This window comes from Saccostrea echinata, unplaced genomic scaffold, assembly GCF_033153115.1.
Source record: "Saccostrea echinata isolate AGI-Se365-2 ecotype Australia unplaced genomic scaffold, CSIRO_AGI_Sech_v1 ptg000012l, whole genome shotgun sequence".
In the NCBI taxonomy this organism is placed as follows: domain Eukaryota; kingdom Metazoa; phylum Mollusca; class Bivalvia; order Ostreida; family Ostreidae; genus Saccostrea; species Saccostrea echinata.
In genome coordinates, this window is record NW_026889761.1 from 17,815,461 (window position 1) to 17,835,297 (window position 19,837).

The 19,837-nt window shown below is 33.3% G+C and overlaps 3 protein-coding genes across 4 annotated transcripts; 1 reads left to right on the forward strand and 2 right to left on the reverse strand.

Annotated features, from left to right (window-relative positions):
* Positions 1–1,922: 1,922 nt before the first annotated feature.
* Positions 1,923–3,263, forward strand: LOC133186045 (uncharacterized). The gene is made up of 2 exons (XM_061321324.1): positions 1,923–2,275; positions 2,834–3,263. The coding sequence occupies exons 1-2, from the start codon at positions 1,936–1,938 to the stop codon at positions 3,226–3,228; spliced, it is 735 nt and encodes a 244-aa protein (XP_061177308.1). The 5' UTR covers positions 1,923–1,935; the 3' UTR covers positions 3,229–3,263.
* On the reverse strand, positions 3,263–12,624 carry LOC133185453 (RWD domain-containing protein 1-like). Of its 2 annotated transcripts, XR_009720910.1 has the most exons (8): positions 12,487–12,624; positions 8,816–8,899; positions 8,274–8,401; positions 6,585–6,728; positions 6,019–6,142; positions 4,138–4,200; positions 3,469–3,851; positions 3,263–3,433 (listed from the first exon to the last, which is right to left on the reverse strand). XR_009720910.1 is itself a non-coding variant. In XM_061320655.1 (7 exons), exons 1-7 carry the CDS (start codon positions 12,557–12,559, stop codon positions 3,763–3,765), a joined length of 705 nt encoding a protein of 234 aa, XP_061176639.1. In that variant the 5' UTR covers positions 12,560–12,624; the 3' UTR covers positions 3,263–3,762. The 2 variants fall into 2 exon arrangements, 1 of the variants encoding a protein (XP_061176639.1); XM_061320655.1 differs by having other exon boundaries at positions 3,263–3,851.
* A 2,101-nt stretch (positions 12,625–14,725) lies between these two features.
* LOC133186047 (protein MIX23-like) lies at positions 14,726–19,785 on the reverse strand. Its single transcript, XM_061321325.1, has 5 exons — positions 19,683–19,785; positions 18,479–18,598; positions 16,608–16,754; positions 15,474–15,533; positions 14,726–15,030 (listed from the first exon to the last, which is right to left on the reverse strand). Exons 1-5 carry the CDS (start codon positions 19,752–19,754, stop codon positions 14,974–14,976), a joined length of 456 nt encoding a protein of 151 aa, XP_061177309.1. The 5' UTR covers positions 19,755–19,785; the 3' UTR covers positions 14,726–14,973.
* Between the last annotated feature and the right edge of the window lie 52 nt (positions 19,786–19,837).

The following is a 19,837-nucleotide window of genomic DNA, read 5'->3' on the forward strand; positions in this document are numbered from 1 at the left end:
TTGTGAATTGATCATTTTCCTGATCGGTACTAGTATATAAAATATGCCATCTTTTCCAAAACAGTTGGATTGACAAATGTCTTGGTGTCATGTCAAGACCCTTAAAGGACCTTCTTGTCCGAAAACCAATTTCCCGACGTGCACTGCGCGTCGTTTTTGCCAAGATATGAAGATGGTGATTACCGAAGGTGGTCCGTGAGGTTGCGAGGGGAGCAGTCTCCCACTTAAAAATCAAATGATATACCCTGATTGACTACCATATCGCTTAGTAGTCATCCAGTACCTTGGTGTCCCTACCAAATCCACCCAGCTTTCGGTTGCCCCAATTTTGTGGAACAATCTTGATGTTATTGTGTAGTGCTCACTTAATGCCGTCGATATCTATTGTAAACATTTTTATGATCGTTAATTCATTTTCAACAATTTTTCACCAGAGAAATTCATAATCATTTAATTCTTTCAATTTTTCACAAATTTCTTCAAAGGAACCCCCCTGCAGACACCATACTGGCTGCCTTAGCACGCTCTTCTAGAGTCAAACGCCGCATACAATGTAACTTTTTTCTGATTTTTTAATTAGTACAAACATAAAGAACACAACTACAACGAAATAATTAAAAATTTATTCCACCAAAAAAGTATGGATATGATTTTAATTTTTTCTATGAAGTGGTTACGCTTCAGTAAACATTGTTGTTATTTATCAGTTAAAGCATTTAAATGTCTCATTTTTTATTAAAGCAACATAATTATATATCAAAAACATCATAAACAAGTTTTGAAAAGAAAAATGTTAATTTATTTAGGTGGTGCGTTAGCAATTTTGTCTAGTGTATATTGTTTTAAAATGCTTATATTAAGCTTCATTCGATATAAATTATGGAAAGCAAATATAATACTAGTATACACTACAGCTCTGTTTTTTGCTCCATAGACGATGAGTTCCGGTTATCATTGTGTCTGACTTCAGTGGGCGGAAACTATGGAAATTAATATGGAATGTCTCGTGTATTTCAAATCTACTAGATAGCATTTTAAATTCATATTTACATTTTTATTTTACATATATAAATGTAAATATAAGGAATCACTGTCTAATATGTTAGGTATGCTTTGCCCATTAGGCCTATGCGTTTCCAACCTTGTCGTTAATGACCTGGCATACCCATCAAACTAGAAGAAGATTCCTTATTTCGAGAGCATGTACTGGGTGCGGTCAATTTTTAAACAGAGTCAGGATACTGACAAATAAGTTGATGTTAATTTAAAAACTTTTTAAAAAATTATTTTGTTTTAAAGTCAGAATTTCGTAAATTCTATGGTCGTTATAAAGTCCTTGTTTGCAAATACAGCAAATCTTTGGATCGTATTTTGATTCACATTTTCCCACAGCAGCAATTGTTTATAAACGATCAAGTGTGACTACCGATTATACCGTTTACCTGATTAATATAGAGGTCTTACGGCAGGTATGACTTGTCGACAGGGGATGCTTACTCCTCCTAGGGATCCCACCTCTGGTGTTTTTAGAGATCAGTGATTTTACCCTGTTCACGATTCGCGTATTCTTCTCTAGATTTATGAGATGGATCATCGTTATTTGCGTACATTAACTTTCAATTACTAGTAAATGAAGCAATGTGAAACCTGTTTGTATGTTTTGCAATCTCGTTCCCTATTGTTTTCTTCCATTCTTTCTTCGGACATATAACATTATCAACACATCACTCTCTTTATCTCTAGAAATATCACGAACACAGGTATTTATCATTTTTATAACCACCTGCACAAAACCTGACTAAATACCTTAGGTCACCATGGATAAGTTCCGATTTATCTTTTTGTTAGGCGATCATAAAAATCACTTCAAAAATTATGCATCTTGCATTTTCATTGGTTTTATTTGTCCTATTTAGAATTTTTGGCAAAGCTCTTATGGACAACCCTGTAAATAACAATTCACAAAGTCCAACAACCGATTCTTCTGATAAAATGGTTTTAAACAACTTGTTGGCGAGAGAGATCCTAAAAAGACAGGCTTTGGAGACCAAAGTTGCCACATTAGAGAGACAAATTCAGGCGCTGGTAAGCGACGTCGCCGCCAGTAAGACTAAGTATACTGCATTAGAACACACCGTACAGAAAAATTCGCTCCGTCAGACCAACATGGCGACTTCCCTGCAGACCATTACCAAGCGAGTGGATTCCGAGTATATCAACATCAGACAGAGTCTTGATCACTTGTCTGGCATTATCAACGATAATAGGGATCGCGGTGAGTACATGCAAATATGTATCATTTTAAGACGAAAGAATTTATTTTATTTGCTGATGAAAACATTTATTTTATTCGCTATCTCCACTTTTTATATGAACTATACTGAATATTTATTCAAATTAAATTCATGCTAATTTGTGCTATGACTAATTGGATTTTTTAAAACCCATTTTAACAACAAAAACCAAATTAGGCAAATTGTGCAAATTCAAAATTACAACTAGTATATCTAAACACGAAGCTTCTTTAAGCACCTTTCACATATTCAATGTTCACTGCACGACCAGTGTTTTGTGCGCCAGTAATGACATTTCGTACCAGTGTGTGAAAAATGTTGAGTTTCTCTTTCTAGTTTTGTTTAATATATCTGCCATCTCAATAACCCATCTAATTTGAAGTAAATAAAGCAAAACCAATAACACATACTTTCCTTGGAATACCCTTCATCGTTTTCATCTTTAATTATTTCAAATTTGCCTTTTTTTTGCTTTTACATATGTTCAAATCCTGAGAAAAGGATTAGCTTCAAATGATGTAACTCATTTTCATTTTCAGTATCTCCTTCCCCTGTTGCTTTCCTTGCCAGAGTTACTTCGACTACCCCTTCACATAGTGGACCCATTGTCTCCTTTCAGATGGAAGATCTTAACCTTGGCAATGCGTATTCATCCGCTTCAGGAATATTCAAAGCTCCCGTGACAGGGGTGTACAACTTTCAAACCACTATTCACATTCAGAGAGATAGGTTTGAAGGATACATCTCTCTAAATGGTATCCCCCAGACCTACCTAACATTGACAGGAAGTGATCATGAGGCTTTTGGGTCGGTCTCTGTTACACTGCGGATTAATAATGGTGACAGGGTCTGGTTTGAAAGGACAGACAAATCAAATTCTGTCATCATTTCAAGAAAAAGTCTTTTCTCTGGATTTTTAGTGCAAGCATATTAAATATATATTTTCTTGCAAATAAATACTGAATTAATTTTCTTTCTTTAATTATATTTCATGCAACCACAGGTATACAGTTGTTTTCCCCAAGAACCAGCTGTCGGCCAAATTGACCTCTTCAATTGATAAAAATGCTGCTTAGAAATCAAAAATTTAAAAAAAAGTTGTTGTAAATTCCACAGAGATTTAGTTCAAAAACATCAACCTTTCGCCTGTTACAATTAATCTCTAACCTTTAACTTTGAAATAAAGGGAACCACTGGGCATATTTCACCTCAAATATCAAATTTAAAGATTTACATTAAATAAATCTATTACATTTTCAGAAAGAATATATTCTACTGTGGTTTGCAATTACTTCTAGACCTTGTATTGTAAAAGAGTAAGTATGCTGAAACCAGTCCTTTCTGAAACAATTTTCTTAAATTATCAATTAGTAAAAATATAAATGAGGACAATTGTAATATCAATTGTTAATAATGAAATTGGCTAATAAATATTTACAAATTTAATAGACTAAGTTATAAATTATCATCAATCTCCTGCTTCTTCAAGGTCATCTTCAAGGTCAAGGTCATCCATGTCCTGGAAAAGTGATTCATCCACTTCTACTCCATCCTCCTCTGTAAGAGCCAATTAATGAAATTACATTCAAAGAAACAAGTATTTCAATGATTTATTTAAACAGGAAGTTAAAAATACTTCTTTCCTTGGCTCAACTTTTCTCTAGGGCATTACAAATAAGGAAATAATAGTGAAAATATTTTTTTCTAAAAGGATATTACAGTAAAACTCATTTGAAAACTACCATGATAGTATCACCTTTTCTAATTCTGTTGTCAAAGGAAAAGTCTGCAATAATGAGTTGCACAAAAAATTTTTTGAGCAATGAAGATTGTACACACAAACCTGATTCTAGAAGCTGCAAGTCTGAATCTATCATGGATGAATCTCTCAAGAACATTTCTTTTCCTGTTAATAAAATAAAATGAGTTGTTTTACAGATGCACTGTATCAAGAAGCAAAATTCCCTCCATTCATCATACTATAAACAAGAGGCCCATGGGCCACATTGCTCACCTGAGTAACTTTGGCCATGCTATTCTTTACCAGATTTCCCCCCCTTTTAATATACCTATTGTGGCCCCGCCCTACCCCCGGGGGTCATGATTTAAACAATTTAGAATCTACACTACCTCAGGATGCTTCCAAATATGTCTCAGCTTTATTGGTCCAGTGGTTCTTGAAAACAAGATTTTTAAAGATTTTTCTTATATATTTCAATGTAAAACTTGGATTCCCTATTGTGTCCCGCCCTACCCCCGGGGGTCAAGATTTGAACAATTTATAATCTACACTACCCCAGGATGCTTCCATATAAGTTTCAGCTTTTCTGGCCCAGTGGTTCTTGAGAAGAAGATTTGTAAAGATTTTTCTTATATATTTCAATGTAAAACTTGGATTCCCTACTGTAGCCCCGCCCTACCCCCGGGGGTCATGATTTGAACAGTTTATAATCTCGCTACCCCAGGATGCTTCCATATAAGTTTCAGCTTTTCTGGTCCAGTGGTTCTTGAGAAGAAGATTTTTTAAGATTTTTCTTATATATTTCAATGTAAAACTTGGATTCCCTATTGTGGCCCCGCCCTACCCCCCAGGGTCATGATTTGAACAATTTAGAATCTACACTACCCCAGGGTGCTTCAATATAAGATTCAGCTTTTCTGGCCCAGTGGTTCTTGAGAAGAAGATTTGTAAAGATTTTTCTTATATATTTCAATGTAAAACTTGGATTCCCTATTGTGGTCCCGCCCTACCCCCGGGGGTCATGATTTGAACAATTTAGATTCTACACTACCCTAGGATGCTTCAATATAAGTTTCAGCTTTTCTGGCCTAGTGCTTCTTAAGAAGAAGATTTTTTAAGATTTTTCCTATATATTTCAATGTAAAACTTGGATTCCCTATTGTGGCCCCGCCCTACCCCCGGGGGTCATGATTTGAACAATTTAGAATCTACACTACCCCAGGATGTTTCCATATAAGTTTCAGTATTTCTGGCCCAGTGGTTCTAAAGAAGAAGATTTTTTAAGATTTTTCCTATATATTTCAATGTAAAACTTGGATTCCCTATTGTGGCCCCGCCCTACCCCCGGGGGTCATGATTTGAACAATTTAGATTCTACACTACCCCAGGATGCTTCCATATAAGTTTCAGCTTTTCTGGCCCAGTGGTTCTTGAGGAGAAGATTTGTAAAGATTTTTCTTATGTATTTCAATGTAAAACCTGGATTCCCTATTGTGGCCCCGCCCTACCCCCGGGGGTCATGATTTTAACAATTTAGAATGTACACTATCCCAGGATGCTTCCACATAAGTTTCAGCTTTTCTGGCCAAGTGGTTCTTGAGAAGAAGATTTTTTAATGACCCCACCCTATTTTTGTCTTTTCTTGATTATCTCCCCTTGTAAGGGGACTTGGCCCTTTATTTTAGCAATTTACACTCCCTCTCACCCAAGGATACTTTGTACCAAGTTTGGTTAAAATTGGCCCAGTGGTTCTTGAGAAGAAGTTGAAAATGTGAAAAGTTTACAGACGGACGGACAGACGGACGGACGACGGACAACGGGTGATCAGAAAAGCTCACTTGAGCTTTCAGCTCAGGTGAGCTAAAAATATTATACTACATGTATCAGCATATGATTTTGCTCAAATCAAAAAAAAGAAATTAGGCATTAAATATCAGTACACATTTAGGATCTGAAGTCATTTTTGTAACTTGATTAAAATACCTGTTAAACCCTTTGATTTTTCTTTCTGAATTTTTTCTTTTTTCAGTTCTGCCATTTCTGCATCAAATTTTGCCTTCCAGGCTAAAAATGTTTCCACAGTGACTTTTGTTCCTTCAAAACGTTTCTGAAACATTAAATTTATAAATTAGTCTGTAAATCAATTGAGATTTTTAAGCAAATAAATCAACTGATGCCTTATAAGTACCTTTACTACCACGTAACCATCAAATTCTTGGTACTGTGCAAAAATACTGCACGCTCAACCTTCAATTTTTTGGAAAAGATGTCAACAGTGAATTATTATGTATAGATATGCATATCAGCATCTTCATATTTTTGTACCTTTGGGGCAGTTGACAGTGTAAATCATGAACAAATCAAATCAAAATTCCTGCTCAGTCTTCCATTCATAGTAACAAGTTACCTACTCAAATTCTTTCAACTGTTCACAGAAATGAGAAATACCTGACCCATCTCCTAAGCTATAAATAGTAACACTGTATACCTGTTCTGCCTCCTCTAATTCCCCTTGTTTCCTCTCAGCTATAAATAGTAACACTGTATACCTGTTCTGCTTCCTCTAATTCCCTCTGTTTCCTCTCGGCTTCCTCTTCTTTCCTCCTCTTGGAGTCCTCAACATAAGTTGTCAGCTTTTCCTGCACTGCTGATACAATTGTAAACACTGTTACCATTCCCAGGTTCTCTTCTATCTAAAATAGTTTTAATTTAAGAAATAACATTTAAAATAATTAACAACCTCTATTTGCCATACCTATTCATTAATTAAACTATCCCAGTAGTATACTTAAGGTATCCGACCCATTAAAGGACCTAATTTTCTAACCTTAAATATCCATCCTGTATTAAATACTTGGAAATTAATTCAAAGCATTTTAGAGTAGAAAAGGATTTACCAGGAGAAATTTTCAAAAATATAATTACCTAGGCAGTAATTAATTAATGAAGAATGCTTGAGGTCTATGGGGACAAGCAAATTTTCGAAAATAAAAATTTAAATACTAAGAATATAAAAAAAAAATGCTGTGGTGGAAAGATGTGTTTAATTATTAGGAATAGAAAAACAATTGAAAACTAATTTTTCACCAGATGCATTTTTTTTAGAATTGATTTTTATTGATTAAAAAGCAAAGGGGAATAACTCTTTAAGTACAGGACAAGGTCATTTCGCTCTTACATACTGATACTAAAACATGAAGATTATGTCTACATATACTGAGTATTCAGCCAATATATGTATATATCTGTTATGCATTCAGATTCATTGCATCTGAGACTATTATGGATAGGATACCTTAATCAATTAAAAAAACCCACAAAAACAAAAACAAAACAAAACAATTAAAGAAACTATCCTTATGATATGTCTGTTCAAATATTTAACATCCTTTTGATCTATTTGTTCATTGAAAAAAATTAGCCTGGTGATATACTTATTCATTTATAAAGCTATTGCAGGATACACTGAATCGCTGAAGAAACTATCGTGGAGATAGCTGTTCATAAATAAACTATCCTGGTGATATTGCTGTTTATAGATAGACTATCCTGCTTGTGTACCTTTTCACTGATATAACTATCCTGCTGATATTATACAACTATTTAATAGCTATGAAGACAATAGCAAGATTATTGTCCCCCAAGACAGCAACAATTTCCCGAGGCAGTTGAAGGAAATAGTTGCTATCAAGGGGGACAATAGCAAAATAGGTTATATTATACAGAAGCAGACTTTACTTGTGTCACATCATAATCCAGATATCACCAGACTTTTCTTAGGGAAATGGAATGCTGCAGATGAATAGTTCAGTATTTATTTCAATTTAGGCAATTACATCCTGTAGTACAAAAACTATTCCTTTAGAAAACATAGCAGGTTTATTTGTCATAACTTTATAAAGAAAAAATTCACAGAGGTATAATAAATACATATATGTTCATTGATATGACTATCCTGGTGTATACCTGTTCACTGATATGACTATCCTGGTGGTATACCTGTTCATTGATATATCCTGGTGGTATACCTGTACATTGATATGACTATCCTGGTGTATACCTGATATGACTATCCTGGTGGTATACCTGTTCATTGATAAGACTATCCTGGTGTATACCTGTTCATTGATATGACTATCCTGGTGGTATACCTGTTCATTGATATGACTATCCTGGTGGTATACCTGTTCATTGATAGGACTATCCTGCTGATATATATTCCTGTTCATTGATTATACCTGTTCATTGATAAGGCTGGTTATCTCCTCTAACGTGTCATCCTCCAGATTTTCACTGTCTGTGATTTCAAACACTAGGGGTTCCTCGGGGTACTTTTCCACATAAGAAAACTGAACTACACAAGAAGCTATAGAACAAAATTTAAAATTGATGTTTTATATTTTGGTGGTGTCTATACGTGTACCATATTTACTATAATAGAAAATGTAGTATTTTTAAAAAGAATATAAGTACAGATAAACCAAAAAATACCATCAAATCAAAAATTGATAATTACACTGTATACAGAATATGTACATGTACTTTTATATAAGTTACGAAGTGCTATTAAAGTCAGGCTAAATAAGTAAGAGTAGTAGAATTCAGAAGAATTTTGAATCAATTCTATTTTTTTTTTTAGTACTGTACATTGACATACGAGTACTTTGTCGTACTACTTAGAATATTACATGGAAAATTTGAATCACGAGCCAGTTTACAAGAGACTCCATTCACTGACCGATAACAGTGAAGAATTTCACAAATATATAAATGTTTTTACCTGGTTCTGTTTCTTCTGTTGATTGATCAGACTCTTGTGAAGAAATTTTGATGGTAAATACATGGTATGGTTCTGTTGTCAGCACTGTAAATAAATTTTCTTTAACAATAATTTGACTGTCTATAAAATAAAGTTGTTACTAGATGTGTCGTAATGCCATGAATACCCCTGCAGGCAGCCAAAATTTTGAATTGCAAACCGTAAATTGCACACTTGTAGCCGAGATAATGATTGGAAATTGTGAATTTTTAAATCTTTTCCAAGTTCAAGAAAGATAACTGTCAAAAATCATCAGACCAGGACCAAATTCAAACTTGACCTGTATTCTCTGGTAAAATACCTGCATATTCAATTTTAACCTTATAATACATCCCTACAATAGTTAGAAAGTGGACACTGAAAATTTCTTGTTTTTTCTAAGTTCAAGAGGGATAACTCTGTCAAAAATCATTGAACCATGACTAAATTCAAACTTGATATCTGTATTCTCTGGTAAAATACCTGCATATGCAATTTCAACCTTATACATACATCCCCACAGGAGTAACAGAGCGGCAACTGAAAATTTCTTATTTTTTTCTAAGTTCAAGAGGGATAACTCTGTCAAAAATCATCAGACCACAACCAAATTCAAACTTACCTGTATTCTCTGGTAAAATACCTGCATATGCAATTTTAACCTTATAATACATCCCTACAATAGTAAGGGAGCGGAAACTGAAAATTTCTTATTTTTTCTAATTTCAAGAGGGATAACTGTCAAAAATCATCAGACCACAACCAAATTCAAACTTGACCGGTATTTTCTGGAAAAATACCTGCATATGCAATTTCAACCTTATACATACATCCCTACAAATGTTAGAGAGCAGAAACTGAAAATGGCTTATTTTTTCCAAGTTCAAGAGGGATAACTCTATTAAAAATCATCTGACCACGACCAAATTCCAACTTGACCTGCGTATTCCAATGACAGATCCATATATTCATATATCAAATTGGAGTTGAATGTGTACAGCTGTTGCCAAGATAATGAATGGAGAGTCAATGATGATAGACTGATGGAACAGGATATTGAGGGTAACACGCTCTATATGCCCCTGGCCATTTTATGGTGGGGGCATAAAAAAGTCAGTTGTATTCTCATTCAATCCTGAGTGACATAAGTTGGATTTAGGAAATATTTTAAAATTGGATTTAACAACGACGCACAAAATAGCAGCAGAACTATAGCTCTCTGGGAAATGAAATTCAGACAGCTAGATACAGATCCATCTACGCAGCTATATTAAGGCTGTCCGAAGGCTTAATATGCATGAAATTTATACTATTTTATTTTGGGCTATGTTTTGATTTCAATTTGTAATCTATGTATACATACACAGTTAAGTTGTAAAGAGAGTTGAATAAGGTATTATAAAAAAGCATTTTTGTGATGTCACATGACTGTGTTGATCACGTGACGGACACTTATAAATTTTCTAAAATGTTGCACAAAGATCGCATCGGCACAAGTGAAAAAGAAAATTATTGTAAATGGCTTTTTACATAAATCAATTAAACGTATTCTTGGGTATATATAAAGTGCTGGGGGCAAGTCTGAATTTTATTTCTAAGAAAATATTTCACGAGAAATTCAACTTACCCACATACAAGGGGTCATTTTCCACTCTTCATCCCAATTTACACAAAATGGGATAAATTACATACAATCCCCCAGCAAAATTCAGTTAGAGGACATATTTCTCTAGTAGATTCACACAGAATATCTTCAATTTATCCTTATATTATTCACTTGTGCCAGTCTAATATATATAAGATTTAAAAATTCTAACTCTGTCTACGGACGTGTAAGGGGGAGCATTTCACATTATTTTTTTGTAATTGTTTGAATATGTACATGTTTGACAAGAAAATGCAATAAAGATATTATACTGCAAATATTCACCATCATAACAGCTTTAAAACAACAATCCAGACATATGAATTAAACATTAACGTAAAAAAATTCTACATGTGATGTGAAAGGAATGTAAAAGTTATGACATTTCCCCGTCATGTCTCTCAAATTTGCAGTGACATAACATCATATGCCATTATGACGTCATATCTAGGTAGTTCAGAGAAGTTACTACGGCTGGTACACTGTGACATTCTTCGGACAGCCTTATCCTAGCGGCGTATTGGGAAAATCTTCAATTTACAGTGAAACACTTTTGTTGTAAGCTTTGGATAATATTTCTTGCATTATATGCATTACTCCACTTAAAGCATGGTATTTATTGATTTAAAAACATCAGGGACTTATATACTAACGGGATAGGCAACTCCTTCAGCGCCATGTTTATTTACCCAAAACAGCACACACAACACTGCAAGTTTTTCAAACTACGTTTTTCCCCAGTAAAAAAGCTTGTTTTCTGATCAATGTAATCTGTTCTTTTTGTGTATTGGACGGAATATTTAATAAATTTTAAAGCACTTATTATAAAATAATTTAGATTTTAAGTAAACAATCACCAATATCGGAGATTTTTCGGAAATACGACCGATCAGGGGCACACACTGATTTTTCAATAAACGTAATTACTACTAAGCTAAGGAAAAAAAAACAGTGCTAATAACAAATCTTGAATAATTTTGTGATAGATAAATTAAGATTTTATTCTGATATATTTGATAGCAAAAGAGATTTATTTAATTAAAATTGACTTACAAAGTCCCGCAACTTACGAGATATCGCGAGACTTATGAGAGTTGCTTATCCCGTTAGTATATAGGTCCCTGAAAACATATACTCTACTGCTACTCTGTTACTTTAATTACCTTTTGACCAGGGTTGGCCGGGCAATACCAATGGTGGTAATTATCAGTTGTAAGTCCCGGTATTTTTTATCCTGATAAATACATGTACTGCAGATTTTCTCTAATGTGGAAATACTGGGAATTACAACTAATTTAGTTTTTTTTTTATTTAACTCAATAAAATAAAAATAAAAAAATCAACAACTTGATTTTGGTTGGATTTAAACCTTTAAAAGGTAAGAAACAAAAGTTTTTTAGTGATAGGGAGTTAAAAGGATATCCAAAGAGAAAAACTGAAGCACGCAGGGAATTCATTTCAGCCTGTATTGATTAAAACAAGCGGTCAAACTCCGGGCAAGATTTCCCGAGACACTTTGTGTGGCACTGGTCTGAGATTTGGAAGAGACCTCTGTCCAAAAAATCTAAGTCTTGACGAATCTAGCTGAGATTAATGGAACTGTACAGCTGTAGCTCTTTGCTATGTCTTTCTGAATCTTATTTCCCATAGAGCTACAGCTCTGCAGTTATGCTCAATATAGATATGCAAGACTATCTGACTATAGGTAATATGAACCGGTTACAGATGCTGCAAGAATGATGAAGAACTATGGGTGACTGCTAGCAGTAGATGGAATATCTTACCACTAAAATGATTGTGTCCTACAGGTGTGGATATACTACATTACAGATGTATTGCACGTATATTAACCTAGGTGATGACCTGTCTCGAGAGGCCGATAGTTTATTGTAAGAAGGCTAGCAGAACTCATTTAAGTAAACGTAAAATATCGAGAAATACACGTACACAGTACAACACACACTTGATTTTGCATGAAACAAAACTATCAATGTTAATTTTTCGTTACCCTCGATTTCTTCTGGATATATCGACTCCAAAGCCTCTATTTCGTTGTTTTGTTCTTCTTTAAAATCTGTCATTTTCCTTCGAAGTTCAGATCTTCATCTTGCACATGTGGTGTTATGTTTCTTCCATCAGGACAAGTAACGCTCATTTTCATTGGTTGTAGGGAAATCGATTTTTGAATCACGAACGCGATTTAATTTTGTAAGAGGATCTTGAACTCGAGCAGATATAAAAAAAAAAACCCAAAACAAAAACAAACAAACCAAAACACGCAATAACGTGTAGTTTATGTAAGTGTATATTGATGGATGTTGATAAAACATTCATGTCACAAGTCCCACATTTCTTATGTTGCCACACCTGTGACTAAGTAGACACTATATATCTGCAAATCAATTGGACTAAACTAGAAGTACTAGCTGTGAGCAAGCTCACAAAATTATACCCCTCACCCTCACTGCATTTTTTTTAAATTGCCCACAAACAGTTTTCTGTACATGATAAACTTGCCAAATTGACCTTGATTAGAAGAGTGATGCATCTTCTGGTCATAGTAATCTTTGAGTGAAAATTGACATCCTATATGTTTTTCCTTAAGAAAATTATGATCGATTTGAAATGAATTTGACATTTTTTTTTTTTTGCCAGTTACCTTGAACTTGCCACAATGACCTTGGGTCATGGCTCTGACATACCTTCAGCTCACCGTAATAGTAATCTTTCAATTTCAATTATTATCCATTAGAGAGTAAGGAACTGGACACATTAAAAAAATCTATCAGAGCAGGAATGAGTCAAGGTCATGACATACCTTCAGGACATAAGTGATATCAGAGTGAAAAAGAAGTATGTACTTCTAAGGTTTTTCCTTTAGAAGGTTATAAACCAGACATGCATGAATTTAACTTTTTTCTACCAGCAACTTAGAACTTGACAAAATGACCTTGGGTCAGATAATGATACAACCTTAAGTTATAAGCAATCTTTGTATGAAGTATCAATTAGCCTCCATTTGAGAGATATAGACTGGAAAGGGATAAAACACTTTTCTGCCAGTGACCTTGAACTTGCTTAAATAACCTTGGGTTAAGGTCAATACATCCCCTCAGTTTATATGCAATATTTCTGGTAAGTACGAGTCTCTAGGCAGCGTTTTCCATTCCAATTAAGATATGGTCAGGACAGGAATTCAACCTTGAACTTGATCAAATGATCTTGATTCAAGGTCATGACACACCCTCAGGTCATGAACACTGATGTTAAGAAAATGATATAAAGTCAAATTTACATCAATTTTTTCATAAGGGTTGAATTCTATCCATAATGAAAAGCTCCAAAATTTGATAAATTATAGCAAATTATGCAAAATTGAAAGGTTTTAGACTTTCACAATTTTTGTACAAAGTATGCGTTTCCAATGATTTTTCATTGCAAAGTTACAGCCTAGACACAATTGCACAGAAAGACAGACTAGAAGAATTATATATAGCCCCCCCCCCCCCCCCTAAAAAAACCAAAAAACTAAGTTTGCAGGAGATCTAATGATTGTAGGGACTGATACTGCATAATTACGATTAATTGACCATGGATAGACACAAAATTCCCATGATGCATCAACTGAAAAGGTTAACAATATTAAGCTTTATTTTAGGCAAATTATTTTGTTAAAAAGACTAAGTCAGTATCTAGCTTTATAATGGACCAAAAATATAGGTCATCAAGACTTATTTATGGTCCAACAAACCTGAAGATGCATTATCTGACAAGGTTTATTGACCCTAGATCTCAAATTATTTTTTTTATTTATACTTAATTTTATTCACATGAAGTGAATGGGATTGAGCAGCAGGCATAGCCTATTTTACCCCTCTCCCTAAAAAGATCTCAAATTATCCAAGTTAAGTACTTTTTATAAATTTGAAAGTAAATAAACATAAAAATCAGAGATAAGGTCACAATTACGATCCTTTAAATATGTACAAAAAAGTATTTTATCACTTGTCACTCTCATAGCTGTTTCAAACTATCCATAAAATAACTGTTGACAGCTTGTGTGTTTAGCTAAAAATTATAAACAAAAGAGTTTCGATACTTCCATTATATACCATGTAGTTCAGCTACTTTTATACAAGAAATAAGCAAAAATATTGCAAAATATGTTGTATCAATAATCTCACAGTACACGGTATTTTGCAACCAATCATTCAATAAACAGTTTATACAAACAATCAACCCAAAAATAATAAAACATTAGATTTATTGGTCAGAAATAAACAAATTCCATCTATATTATGTCTCATTATTTCATCTGTCAATCATTCAACACAAGATTAATTCTATAAAAGTTGCCGTTGGCTTAAAACAACCTCTGTGTAACTGCAATCAAGAACGGCAAAAAGACTGAGTTATTTCCCTTTGTGCATGGTCCACTGAATTACACTTTAGTATTTGATGTTCATTTAGACTTGACTATAGAAACTCTACTTTGTCAGACTGGTGGAGATATTGGAGGTTTGTAGTATTGTCTGCATCGCTCTTGGAAAGCCTTAAAAAGATCATGAGTATATAATGAAAGAAAAACAAACATTAACTTTTGATCACCATCTTTTCACGTATTTTGGTTATTGCTCTATATAGTCTTTAATACATTAGTTGATTTATATGCGAGAATGAAATTTTCGTGAGCATATGGTCTCGTGTAATTATGCAAAAATAAAGTTCTTATTAATAAAAAGTGATGTACAGTATATAATAGTTCACTAACAGTAACAAAGGGTTAGGCATTTAACATCAAAGTGAAGACCCACTAACAAAGACATAATTTTTCTTTGAATTTATTTGCTGACTTTGCATTACAATGTACTTTCCCCAAGTGTTGAATTTTATCACATTTCTCAAAATTTATTTAATATTTGACAAAGAATGATTTATTGAATTTGCCACTAAGTCTATGTTTCTAAGGGTATTGTATATAATAATCATTGTTACCTTTAAACTTGTGTCTTTGACTACTTCTTCTACACATAGCTCTTGCTGCATTAATCTTAACTGAAAAAAGAAGATAAAATAGACAATACTTGTTATGGTCTTACCAAACAAAATACACCATAACCCCCAATAACAGTGAGTGTTAAACTAAATGATTTAACAAAGAATTTGACTGGTGTTTGGAGATGTCATAATAATGTACAAAAGATTTACCATAAATCAAAATACAGTCAAACCTCAAACCTCGTTATCTCGAACTCGATGGGACTAAGAAAAAACTTTGAGATAATTAAAAATTCGAGATATTGAGAGTAAAATACTTAAGAAATACGTGGTTGGGACTTCCAAATTACTTTGACAAATCCATGGTATTCGAGATATCCATGTTCGAGATACCGAAGTTCAACTGTACATGTACCACCATCACCACTATTCTTTTAGAGATGTGATAATTGTAATGTATTTTCCTTTTATTCATATACTCGTAACAAAAGGACATCATCTGTTCTCACAGTATCATCGTTAACGAGAAATAGAAGATGTAGATAAGAACTAATGCATGTGTTCACAACTTAGCTATACATTAGATAAGAACTAACGCATGTGTTCACAACTAAGCTATACATTAGATAAGAACTAATGCATGTGTTCTCAAATTAGCTATAAATATTTAATTTCACATTTATTTTGCTTTTAGAGTGTGTGGAAAGCAACAGCATTCAGAACACCATAGGGGGGCATGGGGGTGGGGTTGGGGTGGGGGCATGGGGGCGGGGTGGGATGGGGGTGGGCGGCGAAAATCAAAATTCATGCTCAAATTGAACAGAAACTGTTGCAATCAAGGCTCTTCCATTAAACATAACTTATCCAAAGTATAATACAGGGATTAGAAATATAAATCACATTTGAAGTCAAAGCAAGGAGTTAAAAAATGTAAATGTAAGTCAATTTTTTAGAAAGATGTAGTCTAATAACTGCAACGGTGTATGCAAAATGCGTTCGTTACTCATTGACAATTTGTTTGCACACACCGTTGCAGTTATGAGACTACATCTTTCAAAAAATAATGATTCAATGCTTTTAAAAGTATACCTTAGATAAGAATTAATGCATGTGTTCTCTAATTAGCTTTACCTTAGTTTGTTCTTTACGTAAATTCTTCGTTAGTTCATAGTCATCCATATTGTTTTCCCGTTCCTTTCGTAGTATTTCTACTTTTTTGGACAATAGAGCGACACAGGATTTAATTGCTGTCTCTCTTTTCTCATACTCCTTACTCAGCTGTAAAATATAGCAGATTCTATTATAATACATTTGAAAATAGTAAAAATTGATACTACAATTAAATAAACATAATGTACAAATAAACATGCAATAAATTATGTCTATTCTGGACACCAATGATTAAAAAAATTACTTAAAATCCAGAATGAATGTGAAAAGGAAAAAATATGTCATGATTTAGGAGTTACTTCCCTTACTTTGTTGGTTAAATTTTACATTGGGATCGTTGTTATTCCTTTTTTTAAGAGGGGATACTCTGTTTTGTGGTGTCTCTCTTTAATTAAGTTATCAATGACATAATAATAATTTATATGTCTGATATTATATAAAAAAAAGGATTTACTGACAAATAAAAACAATTTAACTGCCAAGTTTCTCATAAATCTATTTAGATACAGAGGGGGTAGTATTTTTTGATCTCAAGCTTCATTTGCAACTTAACGATAAAAATTCAGGTGCCTGTTCTAGGATGTATCTTTGATGCAAGTTTGGAAGAAACATTCATTTATTACATACTTAGTAATAAATACAGGTTTTTTGCATATGCGATATGCCTGATGTCACTATAGCCCTATCAGCTTTCAGGGCTGATATGGATCCTGCAGGGCTGATATGGATCTGCAGGACTGACACGGATTTACATGTATATCACACCCTTAGTAGATTAAACCTTTAAAAAACAGTACTTCTGATAATAACCCATTTTGTTGTTCACATTCTCTTCATTTTTAATTACTGTTCTTTGATTATTAACTTGTTTTTTCTCAAGTTGATGTGTGCTGTATTTTATTACTAAGTATGTTATAAACATAATAAAACATACCCTTTTCCACATCACATCCTGTATCAGCCCTTGAGCAATATCAGCCCTTGGGCCTTCGGCCCTCTGGTTCTCTGGCTGATATTGGTGTCTCGGGCTGATACAGGATCTGATATGGAAAAGGGCATGTATTTTTCTCTATGTATTATGAAGAACTGATACATTGTATTTTCTTTGGAAATAAACATCTTTACAAAATCTGGATCTTAGTCAATATACATCTTAGCAATGTAGATAAAAAACCCCAAAATAAATTCTCATTGGAAAAGTAAACATTTTCCTCCATGAGAATAGGCCTGTTATATCCCAGGTCTCAAACATACTCATCATCACAAGCCATTTTATTTCCACAAATTGTGGTTGTCCTTTGAATTTCTCTTGTTCTCGTAAATATTAATAACACACATTCAACCAATGGAATAATAATCTGACACATCAAGTCAGAAACTTTTTGTCCAATGAAAATGATCTGTTTATTTTGTATTTGGATGTAACCATAACCATGAGATGTAACTCAACTTCGGTTGAAATTTCCTCAACTAAATGAGTGACGCTATTCAGTGTATTCAGACATCTGCATTTGAAACCCTGTCTTTAAATGTTAAGCTTTGTAAATATTTTAGAATATAAGTAACTTGCCTCTGTTCTTCAGGATGTATCATATTTTTATTAATAAATCTGCCACACACAGCAACTATGAATTCATTATGAGCAATGCCATGTAAATGTACCCAAAAGTGCCACAGAGTGATTTCATTGGTCAAGATAAATCTGGTATCACTTGATTCAATGATGCAAGAACAAGAGAATTTTGTAGTGGACAGCCAAGGTTTTGTGAAAATAAAATGGACACAAATCCTGTGGCTTGTGATGATGAAAAATATGTTTTATACATGTATACCTCTTTATATAAGCTTTCACATTTGGTGGTCCTATCTGCAGGGAAGGATATTGTAGGCAGGGAGGAATTCAATGTGTTAATGATTCTATCATCAACCAATCTGTGCTTCTTCAGCTGTTCCTGAAAGTGTTTTAAATCATACTGGTCACATAAGTGTTTTAAATCATACTGGTCATATACATACATATAATTTGTTAATTTAATTAACAAAATTAAGCAAATACTTCAAAATTAAAACACACTTATCTAAAATATTTCTGTTCTCTGTAACCACGTACACTTTTTGGCATACATGGTCACCTCTATATTCATTAATGATAGTGTCAAGAAAAACAATAAATATATATTTCATAATAAGAAGGTAATGGCACATTATTCTGAATATAACTTTCATGGTTGCAATGGTAACACAGTGTAGCCACATAAAATTTGTTGCTAAGTTATGATTTATGTTGCTATCTTAGGGAAAAACATGGAAAATCAACACTGCCAAATATACTGGTTTTATTTTTATGAATGAGGACAGAAATTTAAAATGTAAACAATGCAACTGTGTCCAGGCTGACGCCCCTTTAAAGTTAAGAAAGGCCAAAAAAATAATATAGTCTTGTTTCCTGCTGAAAAAATAGGGTAGGTAGGTGGGAAAATTATTTTATTTTATTTTTTTATTTTTTCCGATGGCATTTTTTTTTTTATATGAAATAATAAAAGATCAAATTAAACATGTCCAAGGTCAATATTGTCTTTAAAATTAAATTTCATGTTTTTTGATGCACAACTCCATTGGTATTTTATGAAAGTCCATATTTAAAACAGAGAATTTCATGAAATGCTTGTTTTTGTGTTAACACAGAAACTGATTACAGTGTTTATTTGTGATTATCTAACACTAAACTATGTCTTATGCAACCAAAAATAAATAAATATGTATATCATCTGATTTCCAAGATATAATTAAGAATCTTTCACACAAATCAACCTTAGAGGTTACGAATATTTTTCTAAGGCTGTAGATGAATTAAAAATACATAATATTTTGAGTGAATATTTCTAAATGTAATAACCTCTAGAGGAAATTCGAGTCTTACAAAACAATAACGACAAAAATGAAACATCCTTACATTTCTTAAATTAGCAAGAATGATACTTTTACAACTTTAAAAATCCATAGTAGGAAGCATATGTGGATATAATGTAACACTACCTGAAATGCTAAGAAATCGTCACATAAATCGCATGGTAGGTCATTTTCATGCTTGGCACTGGAGGCAGCCATGTTTAATTGTGAATTCTCGGCATGAGGAGATCGAATGAAAGAAAGGACAATAATTTTTTTTTTATTTCATTACAACTGAGAAA